The 27,975-nt window shown below is 41.1% G+C and overlaps 1 protein-coding gene across 1 annotated transcript in view; it reads right to left on the reverse strand.

The window, feature by feature from the left end:
• The window catches only part of zc3h3 (zinc finger CCCH-type containing 3), a 75,470-nt gene extending 47,805 nt beyond the window's left edge, over nt 1-27,665 (reverse strand). Inside the window, exons 1-3 of the mRNA XM_030728345.1 lie at nt 27,579-27,665; nt 21,295-22,681; nt 20,270-20,442 (exon numbers count right to left, since the gene is read on the reverse strand). Coding sequence (XP_030584205.1) covers nt 20,270-20,442; nt 21,295-22,681; nt 27,579-27,624 — 1,606 coding nt within the window. The 5' untranslated portion in view covers nt 27,625-27,665. The remainder of the gene's footprint in view (nt 1-20,269; nt 20,443-21,294; nt 22,682-27,578) is intronic.
• Nucleotides 27,666-27,975: the final 310 nt, after the last annotated feature.

Consider the following 27,975-nt stretch of genomic DNA (forward strand, 5'->3'; position numbering starts at 1 on the left):
GTCCCTGAAGATGTTGATGGAGATGGAGATACTAGCTGCAGCTGCTTGCTAATCATGGTGATAGTGATCAGTTCTAATAGTGATCTGGTGAAACTCTCAGGCCGGCCTAGCGCCGGGTGATTAACCGCTAACAACAACCCTTAACAGTACTCACCACCCCCAAAACCATCAATGTCTAAGGTGCTGATAAAATTGAGAGGTGAACAGCAGTGAAAACGGGGGCCACCTAAGCAGCCCCACCAACCAACCTTTACCTAACTTAGGTTTTAGGCTCATTCAGTAAAAATAATTTCCCTTTACATAAGAAACTGTTGCAGTTTGTGACTATGCTGTGGATATTGCATTTAGTCCTTTATTTCATTAGATCTGAGACAGTTAATGCAGTTTGATTTTATGATTACTGTTCAACTCTCACCATATGTTATCATTCACATATTATATGGATATTATAGTGTTTTCATAGGATGCTCATTAATTTATATGCCATTTACATTAAAATCTATAAACACTCCTATATTAAGACCTTACCCCTTCTTTTTATAACTTCTTCTCCCTCTATAATAATCACAGGTTTTTGTTTTTTTTTTTAACTAAAGATGCCACATATATGCACAGAAAATGTCTTTATGTTACTGTAAAGTTTTGTGCATGTAGTAATATGCAGAGTATAGATTTACAAATGACCCTGGGCAATGACGGTGATATTCAACCTCTGACTCTCAATGTAATGAAGGCTGCCTGCTGGAATAACTACACAACTTGCAACTTGACAGTTCAGTCTGGCCCTGGGCCATGATCAGCTCAGTAAAGTGGGGGCAGGCTCCTGATATGGCACTGCATTACCAGGGTGAAAACTGAGGTTTTGGGGGGCTAAAGGTTAGTAGGGGGAGAGAGGGATGAGCAACAGCCGAGTCTCTTGTTGGCCTGGCTGCTAATTTGATGAGGGGAGGAGCCTGACAGGATTCCACCCTCCTGTCCTTCATATAGAGAAAACAAGCAGGTGTTCTGAAGAAAACAGACCAACAACAACAAAGTAAAATTAAATAGTTAAATAAAATCTGGACCTCTGAATGCTTTCCTCCATTCACAATCAACTGCTCACCTCATATTGCGTTTACACTACACTTTTCTCTTTAGTTTCAGTGGATTCTACCTCGCCATGTCTGCGTATGTGTCCTCATCTTTATCTGTCCTTCTCATGTGCAGCATCCTCACCCACCCACAGCCCCCCTTCATTCCTTGGTGGCATTCTGGGTGCAGCTGCCAGGGCCTAATTGGTCCCTCTGGGCCAAGGAAGAGCTGGCAGCACCCCGGTAAATTGCTGATCACAACCAGGAGAAGTGGGCATATGCTAGAAGCGGACACTGCTGCCGAACCACTGGCATAGTCTGCTCACAACACAGCAGCAAACACACTAATAAAGGTCCTTCAAAGTCACAGCTAAACTCCGAGCTAAGACTGCTTACTGATCACAGCATCAGACCGTGTAGAAAAATATACTACTTTATACATGAAATCATGTTTTATACCAAAAACGTTACGTTAAAAGTATCTACTAGAACCATTACTGTTAAGTAGATGCTGCGGAAATACGTGTTCTGAGATTTCAGTCAAGTGATCAGTTTTCTAACCTGCCATTATTAATTCTTTTAGTCAAGCACAATCAAGTATGGTTTTATTTTTCAACTGAAAAAGTGCTTTTTTAGGGTCAAACAATAACTTATTCCTTCTTTTGCTCATGTGAAAAACTCATGAAACTATGATATCAAAAGTTCTCTGGAAACAGCATAAAATTATTGTTACTGATGAGAACTGGAGCCATTAGGTTAACAGCAGTCAGCACTCTGCTGCTCACTTTCACAAAAAATCCAGCCCTCTTAAGGCTTCATTATTTTATCATGGTTCTATTATGATAGTTGGCAGAATATGAAAGAAGGCCTAGAGACCATTTGGTGACCCCCCCCGGAACCTCTGGTTGCTAGGGAAAATTCAGCAGCTGGTTGGCGAGTGGTTGCTGGAGGTTGCTGGCTGTTGCCAGGTGAACTGGTCACTGCAAGAGTTCTGGACGAAAACCTCCTTGTGATTGTTTTGGTCACTAGCAGATCCATACTTGAGAAAGTTTTTCTACCACTTGGATGGCAGTTAGCACGTATTTGCAGACAGGTGTGACACAGGTGTGACCCTAACACAGGTCAGCATCTTTCGTACAAACTATGGTGGACTGTAGCAACCTGCTAGCAACCAAAGCAATTATAAGGAGGTTTTCGGTACAGCACTATATACTTTTCTGAAACCAGTTTCACCTTGTTGTTTAGGGTTTCAGCAACTGATTTCACGGTGACTGCCAGCAACTCGCAATAGGTCAGAAAATTTTCCACAGCAACCAGTAGTTGCCAACCAGTCAATAGGGCAAAAGGGTGGGCTAGATACCCAACACCCAATATATGGACAGGTATACCGTGACAACTGGGAGTGTGATCCTCTGCCAAAGTCAGGTCTGTAATTTGCAGTTTTAAGGAAGCTGACCCCAGAACCCAAAATATCATACAGAAGGTTCTTGAAATTCAGCTTGGCTTCTTTGTGTCTAATCTTTCTGACAGACAACTTTGACAATTCTAAGAGGACTAATATGGGTCTTTCTTTACTTTTATGGGGTAACACTACTTTGAATTTTCTGTGTTTATGCTGGAGTTTATATTATTAATGGTGGCCATTTTGCAATCAGTCCAGCATTACTGTCATTGAACAAGATGATCAATGATATCAGCGTGTTCTCCCACAGAGACAGAGTGAGGTATTTAACAGCTAAGCCACCCAAAGACAGGACACAAATTAACCACACACACCACAGGCACACACACACACGCGTATATATACGCACACACAGAAGAAGCCCTCTGGACACGAGGTAAATTAACCACTTCCCACAGAGCAATTCACAAGGGAGCAGGGGACAGTTAACGGTAAACGATCAATACTGCCTTCTTCAGGAGAGCCCACACAATATTAGCCCCACATGTAGATACATATACCACAAGTGCATGTGGAAACACATAAGAAATTGTCCAGTCACAATCCATATTTCCTCTGTGTAAACGGAACATTTTGAGCCCAAAGAAGGACAGTTTGATTTATCTGTAGCCAAGCAGGTCTGTGAGGTCATGATGCTTGTCTCTGTAGACAAGTGGCTTCCTTCCCCCAACTCCCTTTTTTTTTTTAAAAACTCCTCTTTAACTCTGAAGCTATAATGACAGGAGACAAACTAGCCATTTCCCCCAGAGCAACTCACAGGGGACAGAAGAAAATGAACTGCCCCCGATCAATACTGCACTCTCTCACACATTCATGCTTCTGACACAAAGCAAAGAGTGTCCCACTGTGAAAAAGACACTGTTCTAATCTGATTTGAGAATTGGAAATAAAATGACTATGTATGTACTGACTAGCAAAAAAACAAAAAACAAACTGTGTTCATGTGACTTACACAATAAGTGAGAAGTGCAGAAACTAATGAAGCCAATGTGGAAATGTTTCTTTGTGTTTACATTCATGATGCAGCCTGGTAATTTATCACACTCTGGTTAAGGTCAACCTGCTTTCTTGCAGCTACATACACTGCAACTCAATATCTGCTTTCATGAATAAAACTATTTACTTGGAGCGTAAGGCCCACAATTGAAATAATATACCCACAGCAGTGCATGGCTGCTTTAAATAAAGCTGTCTTTTAGCTAGCTGACTTTACACTGCATCACCCTCCTGCATGTTTTTTTTCTTCACACAGACAATCCTTAACAGTCCATTTCATCTTACCCGGTCCATTTCTGACTCTTCAGACTGAAATGATCAACAGTTTGATGCACTTTAGATTTAGATGCTTTCCATCATCCCATAAAATTGCCATATCAGAGCCAAACCATTTCACAGCATGATAAAAGCCCCCCCAAATCAGCTAGAATCAAACAGAACAAGAAGAACAAGGCGGCCTGTGACAGCTGGTATAACCTCCCACAGAGCCCTGACCTTACAGTTTAACTCCACCCACTGCATAACTTTTAAAAAATGTTAAAAAGTTGATAATGAGGCAGAGAGAAGCTTGTGGGGAGGGGCTGAGGAGGAGACTTGGATGTGGGATGGGATGCGTCTCAGTAACCCTCATAGCACAGTAAAATGAAGACTGACACTGAAAGTACCTCTTCTGAAGACGCAACTCCTGAAACACGTTAGTGTGTTAGCTGGAGGACTGTGACGGTTGCAAGCCGCATCAATTCAAACCATTAGATCAAACCCCGGTAATGCCCAAAGCCAAAGCAAAACAGAGTCAATGGCTATTTCCATGAGATGATGAGTCATTTGCGAGCCTGATGTGAAATTATTAAATAGTAGGTTAGCAAAAATTACATTTTTCTGTAAATAAAGACTAAGGTTCATAGAATTCCCCAGAAGGGCAAAAACTGGAGGAGATGCTTTCAGAATTCAGCAATCTAGGAACACATCATCGAGTCTGCTAACTTAGCCTCTTGGGGGCAACGGCCAATTATTGGGCTCTTGCAGAGTAGCCAGTGAATATCTGTATAAAACTTCCTTTTACATACAAATCAGTCTGAGAGACGTCTGCAGTGGAATCAGTTTACAAAAACAATCTCTGCTCTCATTTTGAAAGTTCAGTGTGTTTTAACCAGCCAGCCACAGCTCGTTTGTGGTTGGAACCCAACTCTGTAGCGGACAGCAGCTGGTGACAGCAGACCACCTCCTGCTGTGGGGATCCAGAGCAACTCATATCAGACACTGCTTGAAGCAGAGAACTGGTTTGTGTGCCAGTACTCACTTGAGACACAGCTGATCATATTGCTCAGTTATTAGTCACAGAGCACTTGGTCAATCGTGTTTGCAGAAGAAAAACCTATGAACAGCAAAAGCTCCTTTCAGGGCACACAAACATTTGCACAAATACCCAATTGATGCAAATAAATGCATATGCCTCCACCCTCTAGCACAAATGGAACGTAGATCTACAGGAAACACCATCAATGTTCAAGAGTGAAGTTAAATAAAGGTAACAAAAAGCAAAAGCCTGCTCAGATGTTAGCTGGTAGTTTTGAGATTTTATTTCAGAAAATGTAATCAATTAAAATCTGCTCCCTCACCATAAAGACTTGATGTGGAGTTAAATATTAGCTTTTTATACCATTGACTCTCTGTGTTGTTTGTACACCACCACTATATTCTCCATGCTCTTAATTTAGGGGCTGCAAATTCCAATCAGGGACATTCTGACTCACTGTTGTCAATTAGTAATTTGTGGAACTGATGAAAATGGTTAAATGTTGACTAGCTGAGGTGATTTTTTCCCCCCATCCTGGCATGGCTTTAGCAGAGAACTGAAATGCTTTCATCTGTTAAAGAGTCTTCTCTCTTCTCCAAAAATATTTCATCTGTCAGTAAGAAACAAATGAGAGTGAGACAAATCTGTGACTAAATCATTACTGAAGCAGAACCAGAAGTATAGTGTGAATGAGTTTTAAGTGCAGGCATAAATGTTATTAAGAAATAATACACTGTGGTCGTGGCCTTCCAAAAATTAATAAAGTTAAGTGTCAAGTTGGATCCTGATAATAGTTGTCATGGTTGCCAGTGATTTTAGATGCCAATCCAAAAGCACATTTGCTGTGAAGTTAGAGATTGTACTTCCAGCTTGAGCGAGGCACAAGTTCATCGGCTGCTCAACGTGCTGAGGCAGCAGCACACATGCGCAGAGCCCCCTCTGCAGCTCGCTGGCAGCAGTGCAAGAGGAGGAAGTGCTTTTGCACAGAGGTGTTCGTGTACGAGGTGCGTGTTTGTGTGAATCCTGAATCTGGCTGTACACCCTAACCCACTCACAGGTGAGTATAAATAGTACTGACCCCTGATTCTGCAGCTCCCTGACAATTCTGTGCTGGCCCAAAAAGACATGACTGAATCAACACCACCAGTTGTCGACTGACCAATCAGTGCAGTGTGCTGCAGACTTCAGTCGACCACTGCAGGCCACAGTCAAACTAGCAACACTGCCAGTAGACTGCATCTGATAACCAACCACAAGCCAGGTTTTATATTTAGTGCAGACCAACTAATCATCAACACGTCATCAAAATATTATATTTACTGAGAATTTTATTTTTGTTCTGCTATGTAAGTGTGAAATTATTTAGCCAATCACGAATCAGACTTTAATTATAAGTCTCTTTTATGAAACAAAAGTTGGGAAGCTGTGTAACAAGTATAACAAAAGAAAAGAGAATTAAAGAATTGAGAAATCCTTTCAAATTGAAAATGTTATAAAGACAAAAATAATGCTGGATCTTAATCCACAGGGTTTAATGTGATGTCGCCCCTTTGCAGCTATAACAGCTTCAACTCTTCTGAAAAGGCTTTCCACAAGGTTTCGAGGTGTGTTTATGGGAATTTTTGACAATTCTTCCAGAGGCACATTTGTGAGGTCAGACACTGATGTTGGACGAGAATGCCTGGCTCACAGTCTCCACTCTAATTCATCCAAAAGATGTTCTATTGGGTTGAGGTCAGGACTCTGTGCAGGCCGGTCAAGTTCTTCCACACCAAACTCACTCATCCATGTCTTTATGGACCTGCTTTGTGCACTGGTGTGAAGCCATGTTGGAACAGGAAGCGGCCATCCCCAAACTGTTCCCACAAAGTTGGAAGCATGAAATTTTCCAAAATGTCTTGGTATGCTGAAGCATTAAGAGTTCCTTTTACTGAAACTAAAGGGCAGAGCCCAACTCCCGAAAACAACACCACACCATACCCCCCCCAACCATACTTGGCACAATGCAGTCAGACAAGTACTGTTCTCCTGGCAACCAACAAACCCAGAGTCATCCATCGGATAATCAGACGGAGAAGCGTGATTCGTCACTCAAGAGAACACGTCTCTGCTGCTCTAGCAGAGTGGCGATGAGCTTTACACATTGCATCCAACGCTTTGCATCGAGCTTGGTGATTTACGACTCGGATGGAGCTGCTCAGCCATGGAAACCTCTTCCTTGGAGCTCTACGCACCGTTGTTGAGCTAATCTGAAGGCCACATGAAGTTTGGAGGTCTGTAAGGTTTGACTCTGCAGAAAGTTGGGCAGCACTGTGCATTATGCAGACCCCACTCTGTGATTTCACGCAGCCTGCCACTTTGTGGCTGAGTTGCTGCCATTCCCAATCACTGCCACTTTGCTATAATACCACTAACAGTTGACTGTGGAATATTTATTAGTGAGGAAATGTCACGACTGGACTTGTTGCACAGGAGCGACCCATTCTTTAGAAGTAGTCTGCCTACCTGCTTGATGGGTGCAGGAAAATATATGTGTGTGTGTGTGTGTGTGTGTGTGTGTGTGTGTGTGTGTGTGTATGTATGTATTTGTGTGTGTGTGTGTATTTGTGTGTGTGTGTGTATTTGTGTGTGTGTGGGTGTATTTGTGTGTGTGTGTATTTGTGTGTGTGTGTGTGTGTGTGTATGAATGAGAGAGGGAGAGAGAGAGAAATTCAGGAGAGATGTTCTCAATAATATTGCAAATATAAAACAGAAGAAAGGAGCAGGAGCAGGAAAACATGTGCCTGAACTAAGCAGTAACTAATAAACATTCAGCCTCAGAATTTAGGGTCCATGTGTTAAGCCGCAATTACTACAACGATGATCAACAAATCTTTCGTGGTTGTTGTTGCCTGTAGCACCAGTTATTAATATCACACTCAGACCTCATAGTCTGAGCACCTATCACAGCTACCAGAGTTGCCATACCAGAACAGTTACACCTTCACTACCGTAACTGCCAACCAAATAACAGTCGGATCACAGCGGCACACACTAGAAATCAGAAGAGCTGCTTCAACTTTAGCAGGACATACTAAACATACTATTTTATGGTGCCTTCAGGGTGCATGCAACAGATAAAAATAAATACATTTCCTCCCCAACCACACATAGAGTTGAAGACTTAATTACACTGCATCTGTTCAAAGCAAATCTCACTAATTAAAGGGTTTAAGCATTAATTATTCAACCAGAGAGTGAGGGACTCTTGATGAGGCACTGAGGAAGCATGGGAAGGTGGTGATTGAGGGGAATGCAGTGTCTTCTCAGGCTATAAAAACAATCAACCTAGACCTGGCTAATCAATACAGCCCTAGCAGTTATCTTAAAGACCTTTAACAAGAGCATAGCAACTGACAAACACAAACAATCATCTATTATTAAATACCAAAACACAGCCCAGGCTGTGTGAGGAGGACAGGAGGACGGATGGGCAATGGTACAAGTACCACAGATCATTATGCCCTCCTTATCCCTTCTGACTGATTTTTCTCTAGTTTTAGTTTAGTCTGGTAACACCAGATAGCACCTGCAGCCCATTCAGATTTCACAAGTAGTTCAGCTCCTCCAGGATGGTACATCCATGCGTGCCATTGTATGTTTGTATCTCCAAGCACAGTATGTCCTCCACTTCCTTGAGGAGATACCAGGAAGTAGGCTGTTAAACAAGCAGCGCTGGACAGGACCATAAAAAAGGAGAAACAGGGGAAGTACTGCCAGCACTGTAGCAGGCTGCTCATGTGTTTCCAACCAAGGAGGCACGAGGGCCCAGTGCCCTTTGCTGGGACCTGTGCTTCAGGGCCAGTGCAATGCAGATCGACTGGCACTCACCAGAAAAATAAACAGAACTGCTGGGTCCACCACTGGCACCCCATTCTCTTCATGAAAGTGCAGGTTCACACTAACCATATATAACAGATGTGAAAAAGTCTGGAGATGCTGTGGTGAATATTATGCTGCCTACATCAGCAGTGGTTTGGGGAGGCATATCCTTGGAGGGCTGCATAGATTCCCCACGCTACTCAACAGTACCCTGACTGCTATTAGGTACAGGGATGAAATACTCAGACCCACTGTCAGAACTTACGCTGAGCAGATTTTAAACTTGAGTATTTCATTCATCACAATCTGATGTGTGATTTAATTTCCCCTCACTTTTTTGAGCTGGATGTGTGTCAGATAACACTATTCATCCATTTTCTTCCACTTATATTCAGGTTCACAAGGAGGCTGAAGCCTATCCCAGCTGCCATAGGGCGAGAGGCAGGGTACACCAGGTGACAGGTTGCCAGTCTCTCACAGGGCTACCACAGAGAGACAGACAACCATTCGCAATCACAATCACACTTATGGGCAATTTAGACTCACCAATTAACCTAATCAAAATAACTGCATGTCTTTGAACTGTGGGAAGAAGCTGGAGTACCCAGAGAGAACCCACGCAGACACAGGAAGAACATGCAAACTCCACAGGAGAAAGGCCCTGGCCAGATGGTGTATTTGAACCCAGGTCCTTCTTGCTGTGAGGCAACAGAACTAAATGCTGTGCTGCCCATTAGAACCAATTCAAGAGTTTTAGTTCAATCTCTCCAATCTATATCTGTCAGTCAAAGCTGCCCTAATAAAATTAAAAAGGAGACCAAATACTGGAACCAAAAGCTAGGCTAAGGGAAGCCTACACTTTGCTTGCATGCAGGGAAATCAGGGACATAAAAGAAAGTTAAGGCTATGAGCTCAGAGTTTTAGATGTCAATCATGACTGGAGAAACACAGTCAAAAATCACAGAGGCACAGAGAGAGTGGAAAAAAGTTAAGTTTCCCCATGGGAGAGATAAAGAGTTAAAGGAAAGAAGGGAAAGGAGATAATAAGTGGTGACCAAGAGAGTAAAGGAGATATTTAAAGGGATGGGAAAAGAACATAAGGGACTGGTGGGAGACATGGTAGAGGTGCCAGTGAATAACTCACTCAGACCAGAATAGATTTGCAGGGGTTCGGATGTCCAGGCCAGTAGGACTAAAACGGAAATTTGAAAGCCTGAAAAAGGAAAAGGGGGGGAAAAAAAACAAAGAAAAAAAAAACAAAAGAAAACAAAGAAACTACGATTGTACTATTGTGCAGCACTACATCACTGATGCACACAGTGTGGGAAACGTGTCTACTTGGTAGTGCAAGCAGGCCTGGGTGCTTGACAACCACCAAATTTTGTTCTGTGGCCTAAATGTTTTCAGGAGTTTCCAGAATCCTGCATGTGGCTTTTACCCACTGGGAACGCCATTTTCATCTACCTCTTATAAACTGTATCCTGAAGTGACTTTGTTTCCTGATGAGAGGTTTTTTCTGTTGAATGCAAGAAAAATGTTGCACCAACAGAGCTAATAATAAAACAAGGCACAGAGAGACTAATATTAGCTACATAATGTTTGTTTAATGTTGTTTTTTTGGCCCCTTATGCTGTCTGCCAATACTGTACCAACCACACGTCAGAAACCTCCCACGTAAATGGCAAACCCACAGGAATTATTACGACAACACGTGTGTGCAGACATATGAAGGGGAGCTGGGTCGGATCGTGTTACTGTCATGGGGTCAGGGTACAGCAGGCTGCGGGCTGACCAGCTTTACCAGCTGACAAAAGGTGAAGATTTATGGAGCAGCTCTTAACAGCCCCTGACTTTCCCCTCCCTGCTACCCGAACACACACATCTATGTTACACAACAACACCCATAACTGCACAGGAATAACAACTGATTAATGAGCTGTTAAGGAAGAGATTTAAAAAGCTGTTAAAAAGGCCGTGCTGCTACTTTTGCAGTTAGTGTTTTATTTAGTGTCTCTTGTTTTGTTTTTTTGTAATAAACCATAAAAGCTTTGCATTCCCATAGACTAGTCTAAAAACTATGCTGCAGTATTTCAGGATTTTGATAATGAATAGATTTTTCTTGCTGGAAGCTACTGACAGGAGAGGTGAATAACTTTGACCTGCTCTGGAAAGGGCTCGAGGAATCTGATGCAGCATTCACAGGATCTGCTCGAACAAAGACGCTCTATCCTGAAACCAGCAGAAGCCACAGGAGATGACGCCAACATCCCTATAGCAGACACAACAAGATGCTCCGATGGGTTGGAACCATTTTGGGAGACCGACGGGAAGCCTACACAATATTTGGAAGGTGGTTTAATGTTATGGCTGTCCAGTTTGGCAGTTGGGAAATAAATACAGATCTGGATCCAGAAACAGAACAATTTCAAAAATGAATCATTTTTATTTAGTGCCAATCCCCATATGTAGTAAAACTGTTATGTAGATCTGTCCATATATTTAAATATTCCTGCTAACAAACAAAACTGAACCATATAACCTCTGTGGAGGTCATCATGAAATACACAGGAAAAACTGCAAAATGATGTATGTTATTCTGGACTGGGAGTGCATCTGTTTAGATAGTGTGACAATTTATCATCATCGCAACCATCATTAAAATTACATAATAATAATGACTTATTATTGTTATCAATTTTGTTATTATTATTATGAATTACTACTGGCAAGAGTTTATTCCATACTGTCATATCTAAATATAGCAACACCCATTGGCCCAGCCAAGCCATTTACCAACAAGCAACACCCATATAGCCTGCCATGTGTTCTCAAACCATTAACAGGGCTCTGCCTGCCTCCTGTTGGGTTTCTGATTTATTCAGACAGCCCGGCACATGGGCCACTCCTCCGGATACCAAGAAAACATTTACCTCCTTAACTGGAAAGGAGTCACAATCAACTCAGGATAAAGTTTCTGGACTCACTAGTATTGATGACACATGTCAACACGTGCTACTCATCCCCACAATGTGGAGTTAAAAAACAGCCCCTTACAATACCACACAGGTAATCTTCGAATTTGCTCCAAAAAGTATACAGAATAATAGAATGACAAGGAATGCTCCAGATAATCCTAAGCAATTTGAATCTGTCGTCATCTGAGCAGGTTTAGCAAAGAACAAGTGTTCTCTACCCCTCGAGCGTCCTCAGGAAGGCCAGGGAGGCATGTTAAACCCAAATGAGCGAAAATTTTAATTATTGCCAGCTGACAGTTTGATGAGAGTCCAAGAGGGAGGAGAAGGAGGGGCTTTCTAGCACAGTTGGGGTGAAGTTACTCATGTGGGCATACTGTAGCTTCGGTGGTCAGATCGTTGGCATGTACGGCTCCCCGGGCCCTGAGAGGTTAATCAAAATGCCAAATGTTACAGTGCACCATGGCACAGAGCTATACTAAGCCAGTAATGCGCAAGACGCCATCTTACACGAGAAACTGAACGATTCATGCAACTGAATAGCTATACTGCTTATATATAGCCACAAAGATAAATGCACGCAGACACTCGTGCCATTTCTTCCTTGCATGTATGTGCACAGAAAAGTGTGATGATTAAAAGTACACAAAGTGGTCTCTTGGCATCACTCCAGTGTGGCCTGAGATAAAAGACGATGTGGAAGATGAAACTCTGACATTCTCTTGTTTATTATTCATTTTTGTTTGCAATGATTACAAGAGCTTGTGTCTAAATCATTAAGGCAGCATTACATTTGTGGATGCGTGGTTTGTTTGTGTGTGTGTGGGCGCACATGTCTCACAGAGAATGTGTGTGAGAGAGACAAATGGTGACACAGACAGAGAGAGAGAGAGAGAGAGAGAGAGAGAGAGGAGAGAGAGAGGAGAGAGAGAGAGAGAGAGAGAGAGAGAGAGAGAGAGAGGCCACAGACAGTTCAAGACAGATAGAAAGAGAAGACAGAGGCCCACCTGTTTGACACAGAGAGCCTGAGAAAGTGCAGAGGAATGAGCAGAATGAACATGTGTGTGTGTGTGTGTGTGTGTGTGTGTGTGTGTGTACATTAGTTTAATGTCCATACTTTGGACCAACTGATAATACTACGGGAGCACAGGGAAATGGCATTTAGAGAACGGTATGTAGAAATGCAGCTGTCTGGAGGAACATACAGAACAATTCACACACACAAACTACTAAATCATTTTAACAATAAAACGTTAGAAAAAGATCAGCATGCAAAAATACATATGCTGTGGAGTGACAGTGCGCACATAGCTGAGCGTTCCAAACAAGCAGTGACTTCATGTCCTCTATAAGCTGCTGCTGTGTGTGCAAATGCAGGAAAGTGAGACAGTGAGAGAAGACTGCAGGACAAGTGGCCACGGTGTGAAGGAAAAGTGGGAGAAACCGGAGCAAGTGTGAACCAGAGAGTGATGCAAATAAACAAACAAAAATAAACAAAGGTTTGGCGTGCCAAGTGAAAGTTTAAAAAAAGCACGGGCTGGGTAGCATGTACATGTGTCAGAGCTCAGAGCAGAAAAAGGCTTCAATACTTTACTGTCCAAAAGCTGTGGATTGTTTTTGTGGCAGAAGGTTTTTTGTTGTTGTTTGTTTTGGTTTGTTTGTTTGTTGGGATGGGGGTGTAGTGTTCACATGAGGCAGTCCTCACATGCATGCTAAATGCATCCACTGTGTATATTTTATTTTCTAAGAACTTTGTGATAGATAAATAAATAACTAAGCAACACAATCCGGTGTCTCTCCAGTGAAACTCTCATCTTATGGACGACTCAACTAAATGGTCTTTGACTGCACCCCCGCTCGGTTCTGCAGCTTCTGTGAGCTTCATGCAGGTGCGAAAAAACCTGATCAAGTTCAGGCCTTATGAACCATCTAAAGCAGAACAGTATCAGATCATAATGTCCTTAAAAAGTAGGGGAAAAAACCCAGCAAAGACCCGACAGACGCATCGGACCCTTCAGCTGATTGATTGTTACGGAGTCCAAATTTGAAATTTTTGGTTTGGTATATGGAGGAGGTCTGATGAGAGGTTTAACAGTGAGTGAGACTGTTATGGTTTGGGGCTGTATTTCAGCCTGCCATGCAATACCATCTGGAAAGCATCTGACTGGCAACAGTTTCATTTTTCAACATGACAATGATCCTAAACACACCTGCAGTAAGAGCATACCTTGATAGAAAAACACACAATGGAACACCATTAGTCATGGATTGGCCTCCCCAGAACCTGGACCTCAAAATTATTGAAGTGTGGGATCATCCTGACAGAGAACAGAGCAAAAGGCAGCCAACATCCAAAGAGCTTTGAATGTCCTTCAAGAAGCCTGGAGAACTGTTCCTGAAGAAAACATTACAAGAAAGCTGCCTCAGAGGCTTCAGGCTGTGTCGAAGAATAAAGGTGGTCACACCAAATATTGACTTTCAAGCTTGTTAAATATGCCAGTAGTTTATTTTTGAGCAATTTCTCATGTACATCTATAGCTGAGTGTTAATAAAATTGCCCGTGTGACATTTGGGACATATAGCTTTGATTCAGAAGTGCCTTTTTGTTTATACCATTTGGGAAGAAAAAATATAGAGATATATATTGTATATCGCCATTCAGCTAAAAAAAATTGCAATATTATTTCTGGTCCATATCGCCCAGCCTTACTTGAGACTACAGCCTACTATCTCAAATAAAAGTTCAAATGTGGTTTATCCATCCTTAGTTACGACTTGGCGCTACATGAAACCTTGAAAGAGTTATACTCAGGAAATAAAATATTTTTTATTGGGAACACTAGCACAGCTGATGCTCACGACCTGCAGTATTCCCCAGATGTTGCTTCCTCCTTCCCAAAATTAAAGCTAAGGACTGCAGAGTCCTTCCTCAGATCATACAACAATGCAGTTAAAAAATAATCTTCTTTTATTGTTTCAACACGTTGTGGATTACTCGTTTACGTTCTGCCGTGAGGGGATTTGCAGAGTTTCCTCTGGTGGACAAACTATGCAACATCAACTCTCATATGATGGCTGAGGGGCAGGTCTCCCTTCTCTTCTTTACTATTTTACATTTTAGCTAATATCAGCTGATATATCGGTCGGGCTTTACTCTTCATGGGCTGAACATTGCAGTGAGAAACTTGATACTTTCTGGGCACCTCTGTTTGAATGTGTCCACACGTTTATGTGTATCCACTGATATGTATGCACAAAGTAGAAAAGGTCTGAGAAAGAGCAGGGCCTTGATGCAGAGCAATGCATATGATTTATGGACAAAATAAATGGGATCACTGTTGGCACGGTAACTGGATCCCTATAGGAGCAGGAGGTGAGGAAGGAGGATTCTTTTGTGGTGCTAATGGGTTCCACATTGTGTAAGGGCAAAGGTGGCAGCGCTGCCAGTGTAACAGAGCCATTCTAATTACAACACACAAACAGGTCACCACCAATCTGACAGCAGGTGTGTGTCTGTGTGTGTGTCATCTGTACATATTACCTCAACATTTAGAATTCAGTTACTCTCTAACATTCTACAGTCTATAAAACACCTGTTGGACTAATCAGTAACAGAAACGACTCTTTGTAACACGATTACGAGCCGGTATCTGACGCGCACTTTCCTGGATGTAGTCTGGATGAGTAACACTGCGTTAAGAGAAAGATACACAGCAAAACTCAAATGTCTGGCACAGCAGAAGGTGAAGGGCTTGTTCCTCGAAGAGGACCATCGTTTGGAAATACTTCCGATTTAGCCCAAGTGAAATTAACAAAGAAGAAATAATGTGCAAAGAGAACTGTAAATTTGTAGAGTTGTGTTTGCACCACAAACACAACTTGTTCAGGTCACAACACAAACTGCAGGATAATCACTAAGGCTAAGAAAAACAGTGCAACATGAATCATTCAACAATTCAGTTGTCCACAAGAGTGAGGCTGTGCAGTGAGTCTGCATCATATCACAAAGACGCACTGAAATCACCAGCACAATCTGGCCAAAAAAGTGTCCAATAAATGCAGTGAGCAGTGAATGCTTCCTACTGAACAAACATATTGTCCCCTGTGCTGTGGAAGGCCTGCCACAGCTGTCCGGTACTTTTATTGCAGTGTTACATACAACAACAACATTTCTGTCACTAAATGAACGCACAGAGCTCAAAAGAATGCTGTTTCACTGTGTGTGGACTGGGAGGAGCAGGCTGTCATTCATTTGATTTGTTTAAGAAAAATTACAAATATATTAAAATGTCAAAAATCTTTTCTGTTTCATGTTTTATTTCTATTTCATATTTATTTCCAGAAAATTTAAGTTCACAAAGTCTCATTAACTTATGGCTTTATTGTACAGTTCAGACATAAAATGCCTGCAGTCTGCAAAATGATACAGTGTGCTGGGTTGGGCATATTAACAGAGCAGTGAAGACAGCCAAAGCGAGGAAAAAGACTGAGTGAGACTGGATGAGAGATGGTGAGGGAGGGAAGAAACTGGAGTGAGATAGAGACCTAAAGCGCTCCAGAAGCCTGTCACATGGGGCCTGAAGCCGCACGCCTCAGCACTCTTCCTCTCTGTGTTCTGTCCGCTCCTGACATTTATCTGCTTTATTAGATTATCTGGGCTACATGGCTGTCTCTGGGTGTATGCAAGCACATACACACACACGCACCTCTCAATTCATTACAGTCCTAACTGCTTACTTAGGTTTATGCCCTCTTTAAATTAAACCTCAGATAACCAAGCACCTCAGAAAACACGGTCCCCTGAACGTGGACAGGAAGCTGAAACTAGCACACTGAGGAGGAAATTAAGAAACATTGTTTGTGAGTGTATTATCATGCATGTGTGAGTGGTCATAAGGTTGGTTTTTAACAGGCTCATCTATAGGGAATGTGCTTCCCATCATTAGTAATTCAATTTGCTCTTTATTAGCAGCTCTTATCAGAGGCACAGACGGCTAAGAGCAGCATTCCTCACTTCATCTTCCTCTGCACTCATCCCCACTCCACCTTTCCTCTGTCTCTGATTCTGAATGCCCATCTTTAATTAGAGAGACATGTTTTCCTGCTGTCCTGTCAAATGACATTAAAAACTGGGAAATGATTAAGATACGGAGAAGGGCAAATGATGTAGGAGGGGTGGGAATCAAAGCACAAAGTTGTGTTAAAGCATCAGAAAAAGAGGAACAGCGTTTAAGATGCAGAGCCATGGGGACAAATAAAGCCTAATGTTAATAGTGATGGTTTTTCTAATGTCTTCTGACTCCATTGAGTATGGGAGATTATACTAAGATGGCCATGAGCCGTGTAGGGTACAGACAAAATGACCGGAGGGTTCGAGGGGCAAGTGGAGGCAGGAAGGGGGAGAGCGAGGGGGAGCGGGGTTGGGGCTGTAAAAACAATGATTGCTTTCCATCAGGTTAAGCCTATATTCTACAGTTCGTTAAAACAATCCAATTTGCAAAAGGATAATTATGCATTAGCTCCTTTTTATCTACTGGAAGGAGAGTGGTGCCAGGGCTTGATAGCAGTGGTGCTGCCTGCCTCCACCTCTGCAAATTACCCGCTATCGGCACTTGTTCGCCATCACCGCTGAATTGGGCAATCAATTAACCTCCCCCCCTCCTCCTCTTATAGTCTGCCTGTACACCTCCCTGTGACAGCTGGCAACACAAAGCCCGTACAAGGACGACATAGATTGGAACTGCTGCCCTCTGCTGGACATGGCTGTAAGAGCTACAGCTGAAGCTTCAATTACCAGCCAGCTTTGTCCCAGTTCCACATTACAACGCAGATGTATGCTGGTCGAGTATGCACTGTGTTCACACTGGATAAATAAATAAAAATAAAAAAAAAATACAGTACACTAAACAACAACAACAAAAAACACCCTCTGTACAGCTGAAGGGCAAATTAGGTGCAGAAATCAAAAACTTTGGGTTTTTGCAGCAGGTTGTAAATGTGGTCACTTCACCTCTCACACTGGGCCTGCTAACACTGAATTCTGGGGATTGGTTGCAGTTTTTTTGGCACTTCCATGTTGGTTTAATTTTTTTCAGCCCCAGAGGTCGTTGCTTCTTTAAAACCCAGAGAGGGACTGTGAATGCTGAGCCAGTGCAACAAAGACAGAGGAGAAACAGTACTGGGAACAGGAACAGAAGGAGCAGAGGAGAGGAGACCATCAGACACACAAACAGATCCACTTCATCTGGTAAAAACCAACCCTTGGTTGCTTTATTTAGTGTAAATTCAAATAAAGTTTTTTGTGTTGGTTTTGTCAGACTAGTTTTTGGTGTCTTCAGTGTGGAGAAAAACAATGGTAGTCCAAAGTTGCTAATGCAAGGCTGGCTTTAAAGGGTTACTCATTTATGAATGTGTTAAATTGTTCTGATACTTGAGAGTAAAATCTTTTCTTATTGTCAGGATGCATCATTTCAGTGCTTTAATTGTTACAGTAATGATTATGTTTGGTTAGATGCATTATATATTTTCATTTTTTTCCTGTTCTGAGAACATCCCCACAAACAAGAGATAATGGGAGACCGAGCCACTGAGAGTGTGACGTAATCAAACATGCTCCCAACTGATGACCATTGTCGGCCATCTTTGTTCCGACTGCTGAAAGCTGTCAAACGCTTGTTTAAAATTGTTTGTAATGAGCCTACACACTCCAGAGCTGCCACTCTCAGCAGCCTAAACGATTCTTTCAGGTTATATTTTTCCTTTGCTCAGTTATAAAGAATTGAAAAGAATGAAGAAAAGCTTCAGGGGAAAGAAATGGGAAAAAAAATAAAATAAAAATTTTAACAATAATCTGAAACAGGCAACGGAAGAGGTTGACTGACAACCACGCAAACTGAAGCTGCATATACATTTACAACAAACTGTATATATTTATAACATAAAATAAGCAAATTATAAGGATTAATATTATATTTGTACAATGATAGAGTTATAACTCTCTGCACCCCACAGCTACCAGCCGGCGTGCTTCAACTACTGTTTGTGTATCAAAGTGTTTCTGTACACCCTATAGTTTAACATTTTAATAAAATCAACACTTCTCAATAAATCAGGAATAATAAACAGATATGTGACAATCAAATATTTTTGAGATATTTTACGTTTTTACTCCAGAGTCCCCTCAAACACCCTGGCAGGCATTTATCTAGTGAGTGTAGGCTGTCAGATCAACCTTTACCTCGTAATGCCGGGCGTGGAGCGCCCACAACTATTTAGTCCAGAGGAAGCTGTAAAACTTTGATACACATCAATGAGTCAGTTAACCTCACTGATGACTGCGGTGACAGCGACACTGAGGTGAGTTGTTGAGCATTTCCAGTACTTCTCTGTCAGTAAGCTCTTCTGTTTTTGCTGCTGTTAGCTACTGTTAGCTGGAGTAACAAGGTGAGGTGAATCCAACGTCAATGACTCGGACACTGAGCGAATAAACTCTCTAAAATAAATACTACAGTGTGAAAATGTAATTAAACTGTTTATCAGAGGGAAAGTTTGACTTTTTTAAGATACTCAAGCCTAACATTAGCTGGCATAATATTAGCTCATACCAGCTGTTTTTGTTTAGTGGGAGGGTTACATATCTAATCTGCTGAAAATCAGTAACTGTAACAATATCAGGAATAAATAAGCACCTTTATGATATGCTAGAGCTATCAAGAGCTGAAATCAGGCTATTGCAGTATTGGGAGTATAATACATTGAATGCCATTCACAGAATCACTCTAAGCACTGTTTAACAAACGTTTCTGAAATCAGCAAACACCCATTCTAATTCACTGACCCTTAATTTTTCCATTCATCATTAGATTGAACTCGACTTCTCACTATTCACACTCTTGGACTCAGCATTTATCGCTCACCTGTCTCTGTCGGTAGGAAATCGATGACATTTGTAATTCTGACCTGTCCTTGGGTCAGTGGAAGTTTTGTTATTATTGTTTATGGCACAGCAAAATCGAGCACCTTTTGTGGTCATACTGGCAGAAATTCACAAAAGTCTCAGAAACCTGATGCAAAATACACTTTGCCTAGCAATAATCACGAGTCGCATGCGAATGGCAGCTTCAGAAGTCACGTGATTTGCAAAGCACACCACCAAAAGCACTTCGCTCAGTCTTCCCATTATCTCTCTGGAACATACCCAACCATGACCAATGTTCACCCCAAACACAAACATAATAAAGAACTCTGGGGAGATCTTAAGAAGCAGAATAATGCTTGCTTGACAGGCAGCTGAGGTGAGTTTGGGCTTTGAGTTGCTCCAGCACCACCAAATGGCTTTAGGATATTACTGTTTTCAACCAAATAATGGGCGAGGCCTTCAACCTTTCTGGAGTGAACTGTACTGTATGGCTACACACAAGCAAGTGTGTAGGAGAAGAGTCGGAATCCTACAACGACTTTTACCACCCACAGCTACAGGATTTTTGCACTTCCGCTATAAGACCACAGACAGTTAACATGTATCTTAACCAGCTATGTGAGATTAATTACGAAACACGTGTTAATTTCCATGGTTGACAGTTCATTAGAGTAATTAGTCATAGCTTCTTACTTGTCCTTGATAAGACAGGGGAAAGCCGCCTCAACTTGTGTCTGCCAAATGACACAAGTTCCCTGGAGGGTGTCCTCCTAACTCCCATGGGATTCCTGGCCAAAGTATATAATCGGCCCCGTGGAGAGTACTTCACAGCTGATGGGCTGCTCCCTTTCTCTGATCCACCGCCACTGTGGTCACAACACAGCATGTAGACACATCAATAAGAGTAAGAAACCATTAAGTGTAAGAAATCTTGAACCCTGATTTGATGAACTCTGAGGTGGGAAACTAAGATTTCAGCTCCAGAACAGCTGGCCAAAGTTAGCTGAATCAACTCTGAGCATATTCACTCTAAGGCACACATGTTCCCATTTACTGGGAGAAAAACTAAAGATCAATGGAGCTCTGATACAAGAAATGCTATGAAGCCCTAGATTAGTTTTATTTAAACAGTGGTTACCACACTAACACCAAGTTTACCGCAGCACCACCTACCGCAGTGTAGGAGGTGATCCTCCTACACTGCGGTTGGTGGTGCTGTGTAGGAGGATCACCTCTTACTGGGGCACATCAACATGATAATTTCTAACAGGACAAAATCAATAATAAATATAGTTCTTTTATGCCTTGCGCCCTTCAAGGTACAAAATGAGGTCTACCTGTGTCTTATAGAGTGAGTTGTGATGCTGAAAAATGTATTAAATGACACAGTCAGACTCTGAGTTATCAACTTATCAATTCATCAAGTTGATAACCACCTTCAAGTTACTGCTAAGTAGGACTGCCAATATTAGGGTAGGTGAAGCCTGAGAACAATGAACCTGCTTCATAATAGGCTGAATGTCACTTACCCTGGTAACTAAACTACAGTTTAAGAGTTTTCACCTTTTCCACATAAACATGATCCTAACATGAACAAGGACACATTAAGTACTTGGCTGACCCCTCCTGACAAAGATGCAGGAGTATAATTAGGGTGCAGGCCAAGAATAAGCCTTGATAAGAGCCAATCATATCATGTCCATGCTCCAGTTACTCACCTGTTAGTAGATCTTCTAATAATTTTCATCCTGCTGCAAACCTTGAACCCTCCAGGTGAGGACGAGGAGGAGGATGATGACAGGGAGGTACGCTGAGGTAAACTTAGGGACACAGAAAGCCCTCCTTTCGACCCTTTGTTGCTTTTCTCTGCTGTCCAGTGGAAAGCAGATCTACGACGGGTTGGTGTTGATCCTGCTGCCCCTACCACAGATGTATTCTGCCCCCCAGCTTTCCAGCAATAGCGGCTACTCTGTGAGGAGCCGGTAGAGGAGGCTGCAGTTCCCTTTTTCAGTTTTACAGAAGGAGAAGATCCTGGTTTAACTTTCCTTGTGGCCTCTCCTCTGTCCAGGGCTCTCTGAGCAAGAGTCAAGGGTTTGGGAGATGGAGGCTTTCGTGATGTCTTAGCCTGGGCTCCAGCAGAGGAGACCCACCGATACTTTGAGGTCTTGGCAGCTACAGTGACCAGGCTAGGCCTTCGAAGTAACTTTTTAGCAGGGGTTCTCTTAGTGACTGCAAATGAAGAGGGGCTTCCTGTGGCAACTGCAGCTTTTGAGAGAGATGTTGGGGCAGCAACTGCTGACAGTGAGGAAATGGAGCTAACTGGTTTGAGCTCCACTCCTCCAGCACTCTGACCTTTTACCCAAGTGAACTTTGATTTCTTTGAATAAGATGCACTGCCCTGGGCCTTGCTGCTTTGTGAAGACAAGTTAGAGGAAGTTTCTTGTAATGCAGTAGAAAGAGCAGGGAGAGCTGGGGTGGTTTTAGCAGCTGTGACGGTTGATGGAGATGTTTTAGCAACAATCTGTTGAGGGTCAGTTCTGGTTTTGCTGGTCAGGGAAGGTGTGATCTTTACTTGGGAACTGCTCTGTTGAATGGCTGAGGCACTGGTTATGGCAGAAGAGGATACTTTGAAAGAAGCACCAGCTTTCTGTTCCTGCAGACCTTTGTGCCTGTTAAACTCTGCCACTGACCCTGGTTTTCCAAGAGCATCTGTATATTTTCTCTCCGTTGCTACACCTCTAATCTCCATCATGCTGCTTATAGGTTCCTTTTTCTTCAGTTGTGATGTCCCTGATGATAAAGTGGCAGTTTTGGTTCCCGCGCTGCAGCTGGACAGTGGCATGCTGTGAGAGTGATGGACAGAGGAGGAGGTAGAAGCAGAGGGATGTCCAGCAGAGGACTGGGGGCTCTTGTTTCTCAGAGAGTATGTTTTCCTCCAACTTCCACAGCTCTGAGGAGAATAGAGCTTTCCTCTGGAGCTGTGAGGGTAGGTCACAGATGCACTTTGACCTCTGCCTCTGGCTGACGTTGAAGACTGAGTGTGACTCTGCCCCGTTCCTGTAAACGGTGTATTGCCATGGGCACTTTTATGTTTATTGATGAGATCTAGAAATTTAAAAACAGGAACAAGCATTAAAAACAAAAACAAAAAAAAAACACCCAAAAACAAAACAAGCATAAACTCACACATGTAAATTGGTGATTTTGAAAATAAACGAAACCTTTAGACTTTAGAGCTCTGCTGTCAAATGTCTTTCTTGTACACTGCGCGATGTATTGGAACAAAAACTAATTTGGCTGTAGGTCAAGCATCATTGAGGCGATAGTTATTTATTTTGTTTTTTTAACAAAAAATTATTTGTCAAATATTTATTTGACCTCTGACCTCTCCTTCAAGGTCAATAGATCAATCTGAAGGTCACTTATGTTTTACATCTGCCGTTTTTTAAAGTTGACCCCAAAATAGGTTATATATTTAGATCTTTAAAGAAACAGTCAAGAGAAGGAGAATGAGCTGCCTAGTAAATTAGAAATAAGCTGCAGTATATTATTAATAATAATCAGCTCAAGTTACTCATGTGCAGTTATTTAAAAAAAAAAAAAAAAAAAAAAAAAAAAAAAAATATATATATATATATATATATATATATATATATATATATATATATATATATATATATATATATATATATATATATATATATATATATTACCATTACCTACTCCTACATGTTTGTGTACTCATAGTAAACATCTGTCATGTGACCTTTATATTATCTGATTTTTATGCACTATAAACTTCTTAAAGTATATTTAAAAAGAACAAAGACAATGAAATGATATCCAAATCCAATATTAATCCCCTGAAAGTATATACTGCCCAGAGAGTGAACTGCCTTGGCAGAGGTTTGCGCTCTCATATATACAACAAAAGGCAAAAACGAGAGAAAACATTTTGTTTGTTTTAATAACTTTACTGTTCTTGAACATAACTCCTGAAACAAGTAAAAGTACAAACATGTCCAAGTTACAGAGTTCCTTCTTAATAATTTTACCCAGCTTTTTTGGAATGATTTACATTCTGAGTTAAAGGAGAAAGAGATTCAGAAGTAAAGTAGAGGAAGCAGAGTCGAACATCGCTGAGGCAGTTTCTCCTGCATGAAGTCCAGGTTGCTGGTTTTCCTGTGAGGTGCTTTGGACCAAAAAGCTGACTCCAAGTTCTGAGAGGTCATCATCTGTCAAAAATCATCTTCCATGTTGTCACATTGTGTAGAACGGATGCAGGTGTGTCCTAATCTCCCAGAGGAGTCCAAGCTGTCGTCCACAAACAAACCTACACACACAAATTCATTTAAAACATAAAAATCAACCAAAACTCAGCAATGATTTAATAACTTCACTTTCTGAAAATTATTTCCACATCATTTGCTGTATACATCACAACACTTGGAGCCTTTAGGGAATCAGAGCATACAGAGAAAATTAATAATAAAGTGAAGCAATTTCAGGTTTTGCTTTTCACTATGTATATTTTTATTAATAATAATTTGATTATCAGAATCTTTACCCAACATTTCACTACATACTGTAGGTGTAGTGACACTTAAACGCCATTCACTACAATATACTAGACGTCCATTACTTAGATTCAACACTCTGTTGAGGAGGCCTGTCATATATTAATTTAGAAACTCATTAATAAAGACAGCTGTCATGTTAAATAAAATAAAACTGCATGTTGTCTCTGACGCCTGTCTGTTTTCAGTTCAGAATGAATGTGTGCACGCGTTTTCTTAAAACAAATGAACTTAAATCAATAGTGTCATCTCTAGTCTTTGCCTTGGCAGAGGGCAGTAAATCAAGGAATGACAGAGTGACAGCTGTCCGTTTAATGACCCCATCTCAACTCTTAACTCTTCAGAAAGTTATGTGGCAACATCTGGACCAATAACACAGCATTAAAATCATTATTTTAAAGGCTGCATGTTGCAGCCATTGCTCTTTACCACTGTATAAATGTAACAGGGCTCAGTGTTAGTTCTAACAGTTTGAGCTGCTTCAGGCTTTATTTGTGAAAAGCACATTAGCTTACTAAAAATGACAGCTAGCTAGTTCTGCTGGGACGCAATATTTTCACAAGCTAACATGATCCTAAAAGAATGGGACTACATACAGTGATGCCAGTGTTTGTCATGTCAGCACATTACCTTCAACTGATGGTCAGGCTGAGTCCACCAGTGCACACGCCGAGGATCAGGACTCCATTCTTCATATCCATATTGGATATTTTTAGAGAGTGAATACAGAGTCTAACTGTTCTTGTAAAAGCACAAACACTTCTTTAAAGGGTCCCCTTAGCAGTGCAAAGCTATCCCTGCAAACAGGAGCATAAAAAAATCCAGACGGCTAGCCTGCATCTCTCTGTATCAGAGAGCTTACCACATGGCTAATTTGAATGACTTTTTTCTTCAAGTACCAAAAGAGTGATGGAAATGCTAAATGATGAAGCTAATCAAGCAGCTAATCTAATAGTTACTCTAGCAGCTAACAGGAAAAGGAAATGGAGGAGTTGAATCACCATTTTCAATGTCAGAAAAAAAAATCTGTATTCGTAATTCGAGTTTTGAACCATTTACTTATTTCTCTTTTTAAGCTGTATTTTTAAAAAGATTCTAAAAATCAGTTTTTATTCTGAATTCAGCTTTTTTTATAATTAGGATTTTATTGCGTGTGTGTGTGTGTGTGTATATTTCCATTAAAGTATTTATTAATGGATTAATAGTTCATTTAAATATATTTATTTATAATTCTATTAAATAATCAAATAATTACTTTATTAATGTCTAAATAAACAAAAAAGTAATTTGTAAATAAATTTGCTAATGCATATTTTATTGCATAATTCATTATTAAATCCCAAAATGCTTTATTTCAATGTGCATATCTCTCCTGGTCCTCCACAGCAACAATGGTTCATTCCTAATAATTAGTTAGAAGTATGCATCCATACACATTTTGTAGAGATCCTTGTTAGACTGTAACTTAAACACCATGTCAGTGTCCCAGTGAACAATACAATATCATTTGTTTACATCCTGTCACATGTCAAGCATACCTTATTATATATAACCCATGAAGTTATTGTTGTTCTGTGTGTGAAATGTGCTCAAGTCTTTCACACTGATAGCTGTCATGGATGACTTCTGATGTTGCAATTGGATAATAAAATCAGAAGAAAGATTTCTACAAGCAGCTAGAAGCAACAAGCTAACTTCAGCTCATAGTTTTGTTAAAACTCAAACTACAGTGAATACCGGTTATTCCAGCTTGTCAGTCACAGTAGGGCTGTGTCATCACACCATCCATGAAAATACCCATTTTAAAAAGTGTAATATGGTGACACTAATGATAGAACAATGCCATGCGTTTGCGTCCCCAAGTGTACACAATGAAACAAACCCAGATATGTCTGAGTGCGAGAGCCTGTGCAGGCCTCAGAGTGAAATTTAATACCTAAAAGTTAAAGTTGTAAGTTTCCAAGAAAAAAAAAAAAAAAAAAAAAAAAAGTCAAATCTGTCAAGAAAACAAAATTACTGAGAAAATAAGCTGGAAAAAAATTTGTTTTTAGTCAATGACTAATGCACAGCATCACTTCACTTTTCAAGGCTGTTAGCAAGAAATCCCCATACTGAACTCTTGGGATTGATAACTCGTGGGAAATGTTATTAAAACCCTGATAACAAACTCAAGCTCATTAAAATTAAAACGAGTCGCCTCCAACCTGAACTAACAACACCAGTCTGTGTGTGTGTGTGTGTGTGTGTGTGTGTGTGTGTGTGTGTGTGTGTAGGGACCTTCTCTAAGTCATATTCATCTATAACTTTGTTTAGTGTGCACATTGGTGTTCCTGGCATATTAATTAAACTCAGAATATGAATACAGAGGTAGTGAGATAACCATAACACAAAGAAAGCCTACAAAAAGAACAATTACACTATTATTTTCAAAAATGATTAATTAGTGAATTATTAAAACTTTAATATTTCAATTTTTAAATCACAGTTGTCATCAATGTGAGATCGTCCTAACACCCCTACTCTACACCACAGTCTAATATAGTCACTGACATTCGTTTTATAGATGTGACTAATGATTGTAACTGTGCGGTTTTTACATCCTGGCAGTGGAAAGCACAGGTAAAAATCCAGAAATTTCAAAATGGCTGCCTAGTGGTGAGAGGTGCTTGTAGAAAGATTTTGCAACATAAGTGTGCAACCCTGCAGCAGTCCAAATCAGCATCAGATCACACTGATAATGGAACAGGCTGATAACCCTGATATATACATGGCTCAGACTGTGTTTGTGTGTATAATATATATTAAGAACTGAGGCTGATTTCTTAGTTTAGAACATACTGAAGACCTCGAGTTCCCCTACAGGAAATCCTGGAGTAGTATGTGAGACTGTGACTCTCACCACACTCAGGAAGGAAAGAACATCTCTGAGATCAATCTCACCCCATCCTTCAAGTCATAGGCTGGAAAAATCTATGCTCATCAGTTTTCTCTGCTTCTCCTGAGGACTTCTACACGTGCTTTCGCCTCTGTCACCTCTACTATGTAAAAAACTGATATTAATACTTATTACTTTAGTAAGTTAAGTATTTAAAACTGGCTTTGTTATTTAGCTGTGCTGTATTCATGACAAGAGTGCGAGAGCCTTTAAGAAACTCTTAACTGTGACAGAGAGCTGACAGACTGACTTCCACAAGATGACAGCATCCGTCTATCAGCGGACACTAATGCTTCCGTTTAGCGTTTCTGAGCCCGTTACTGTGGCTGCGTAGCTGGGGCTAAAGCTAACTGTTCACCTTCTTTTTACAAACAAACAAAACGTGGACGCCCGACAACCTTCAAACAGCGCTTAATTTAAAGCACGTAACAAACTTTGTTAAACCGCCAGTGACCGCTACAGCTGTCACCATTTACCTAGAGAGACTTACTTTGTAGAAGTTCAATTTGCCTCTTCAGTGCTTCTCTCTCCTCCATGTTTACGACAACAACCTTTCGTCATTAAGCGGCGACGCATTTGAGAATGACGTATTTTATGTTGACCAATCGGAGTCTGAATAATACAATCATTGTTCACCCTCAAAAGGGACTTACAGGCCCTTTTAGAAGAAATGCGGTATAAGCATTTTTTCGGTTTTTTTTGTGTTTTTTTTTACTGGACGGTGAGTATAGCTCTTTGGAGACTCAAACTGTTACCAAAGCACAGCAAACACTAAGACTGTGTTTGATCTTCATGCAGCATGTGTATTTGACTGAAAGGCTGATGACCAGAAGTGTGAAGGACTTCTCTGCAAACAGTGACCTGGTTAATGAAACACACAATCTGTG

This window comes from Archocentrus centrarchus, chromosome 4, assembly GCF_007364275.1.
Source record: "Archocentrus centrarchus isolate MPI-CPG fArcCen1 chromosome 4, fArcCen1, whole genome shotgun sequence".
Taxonomy (NCBI): Eukaryota; Metazoa; Chordata; class Actinopteri; order Cichliformes; family Cichlidae; genus Archocentrus; species Archocentrus centrarchus.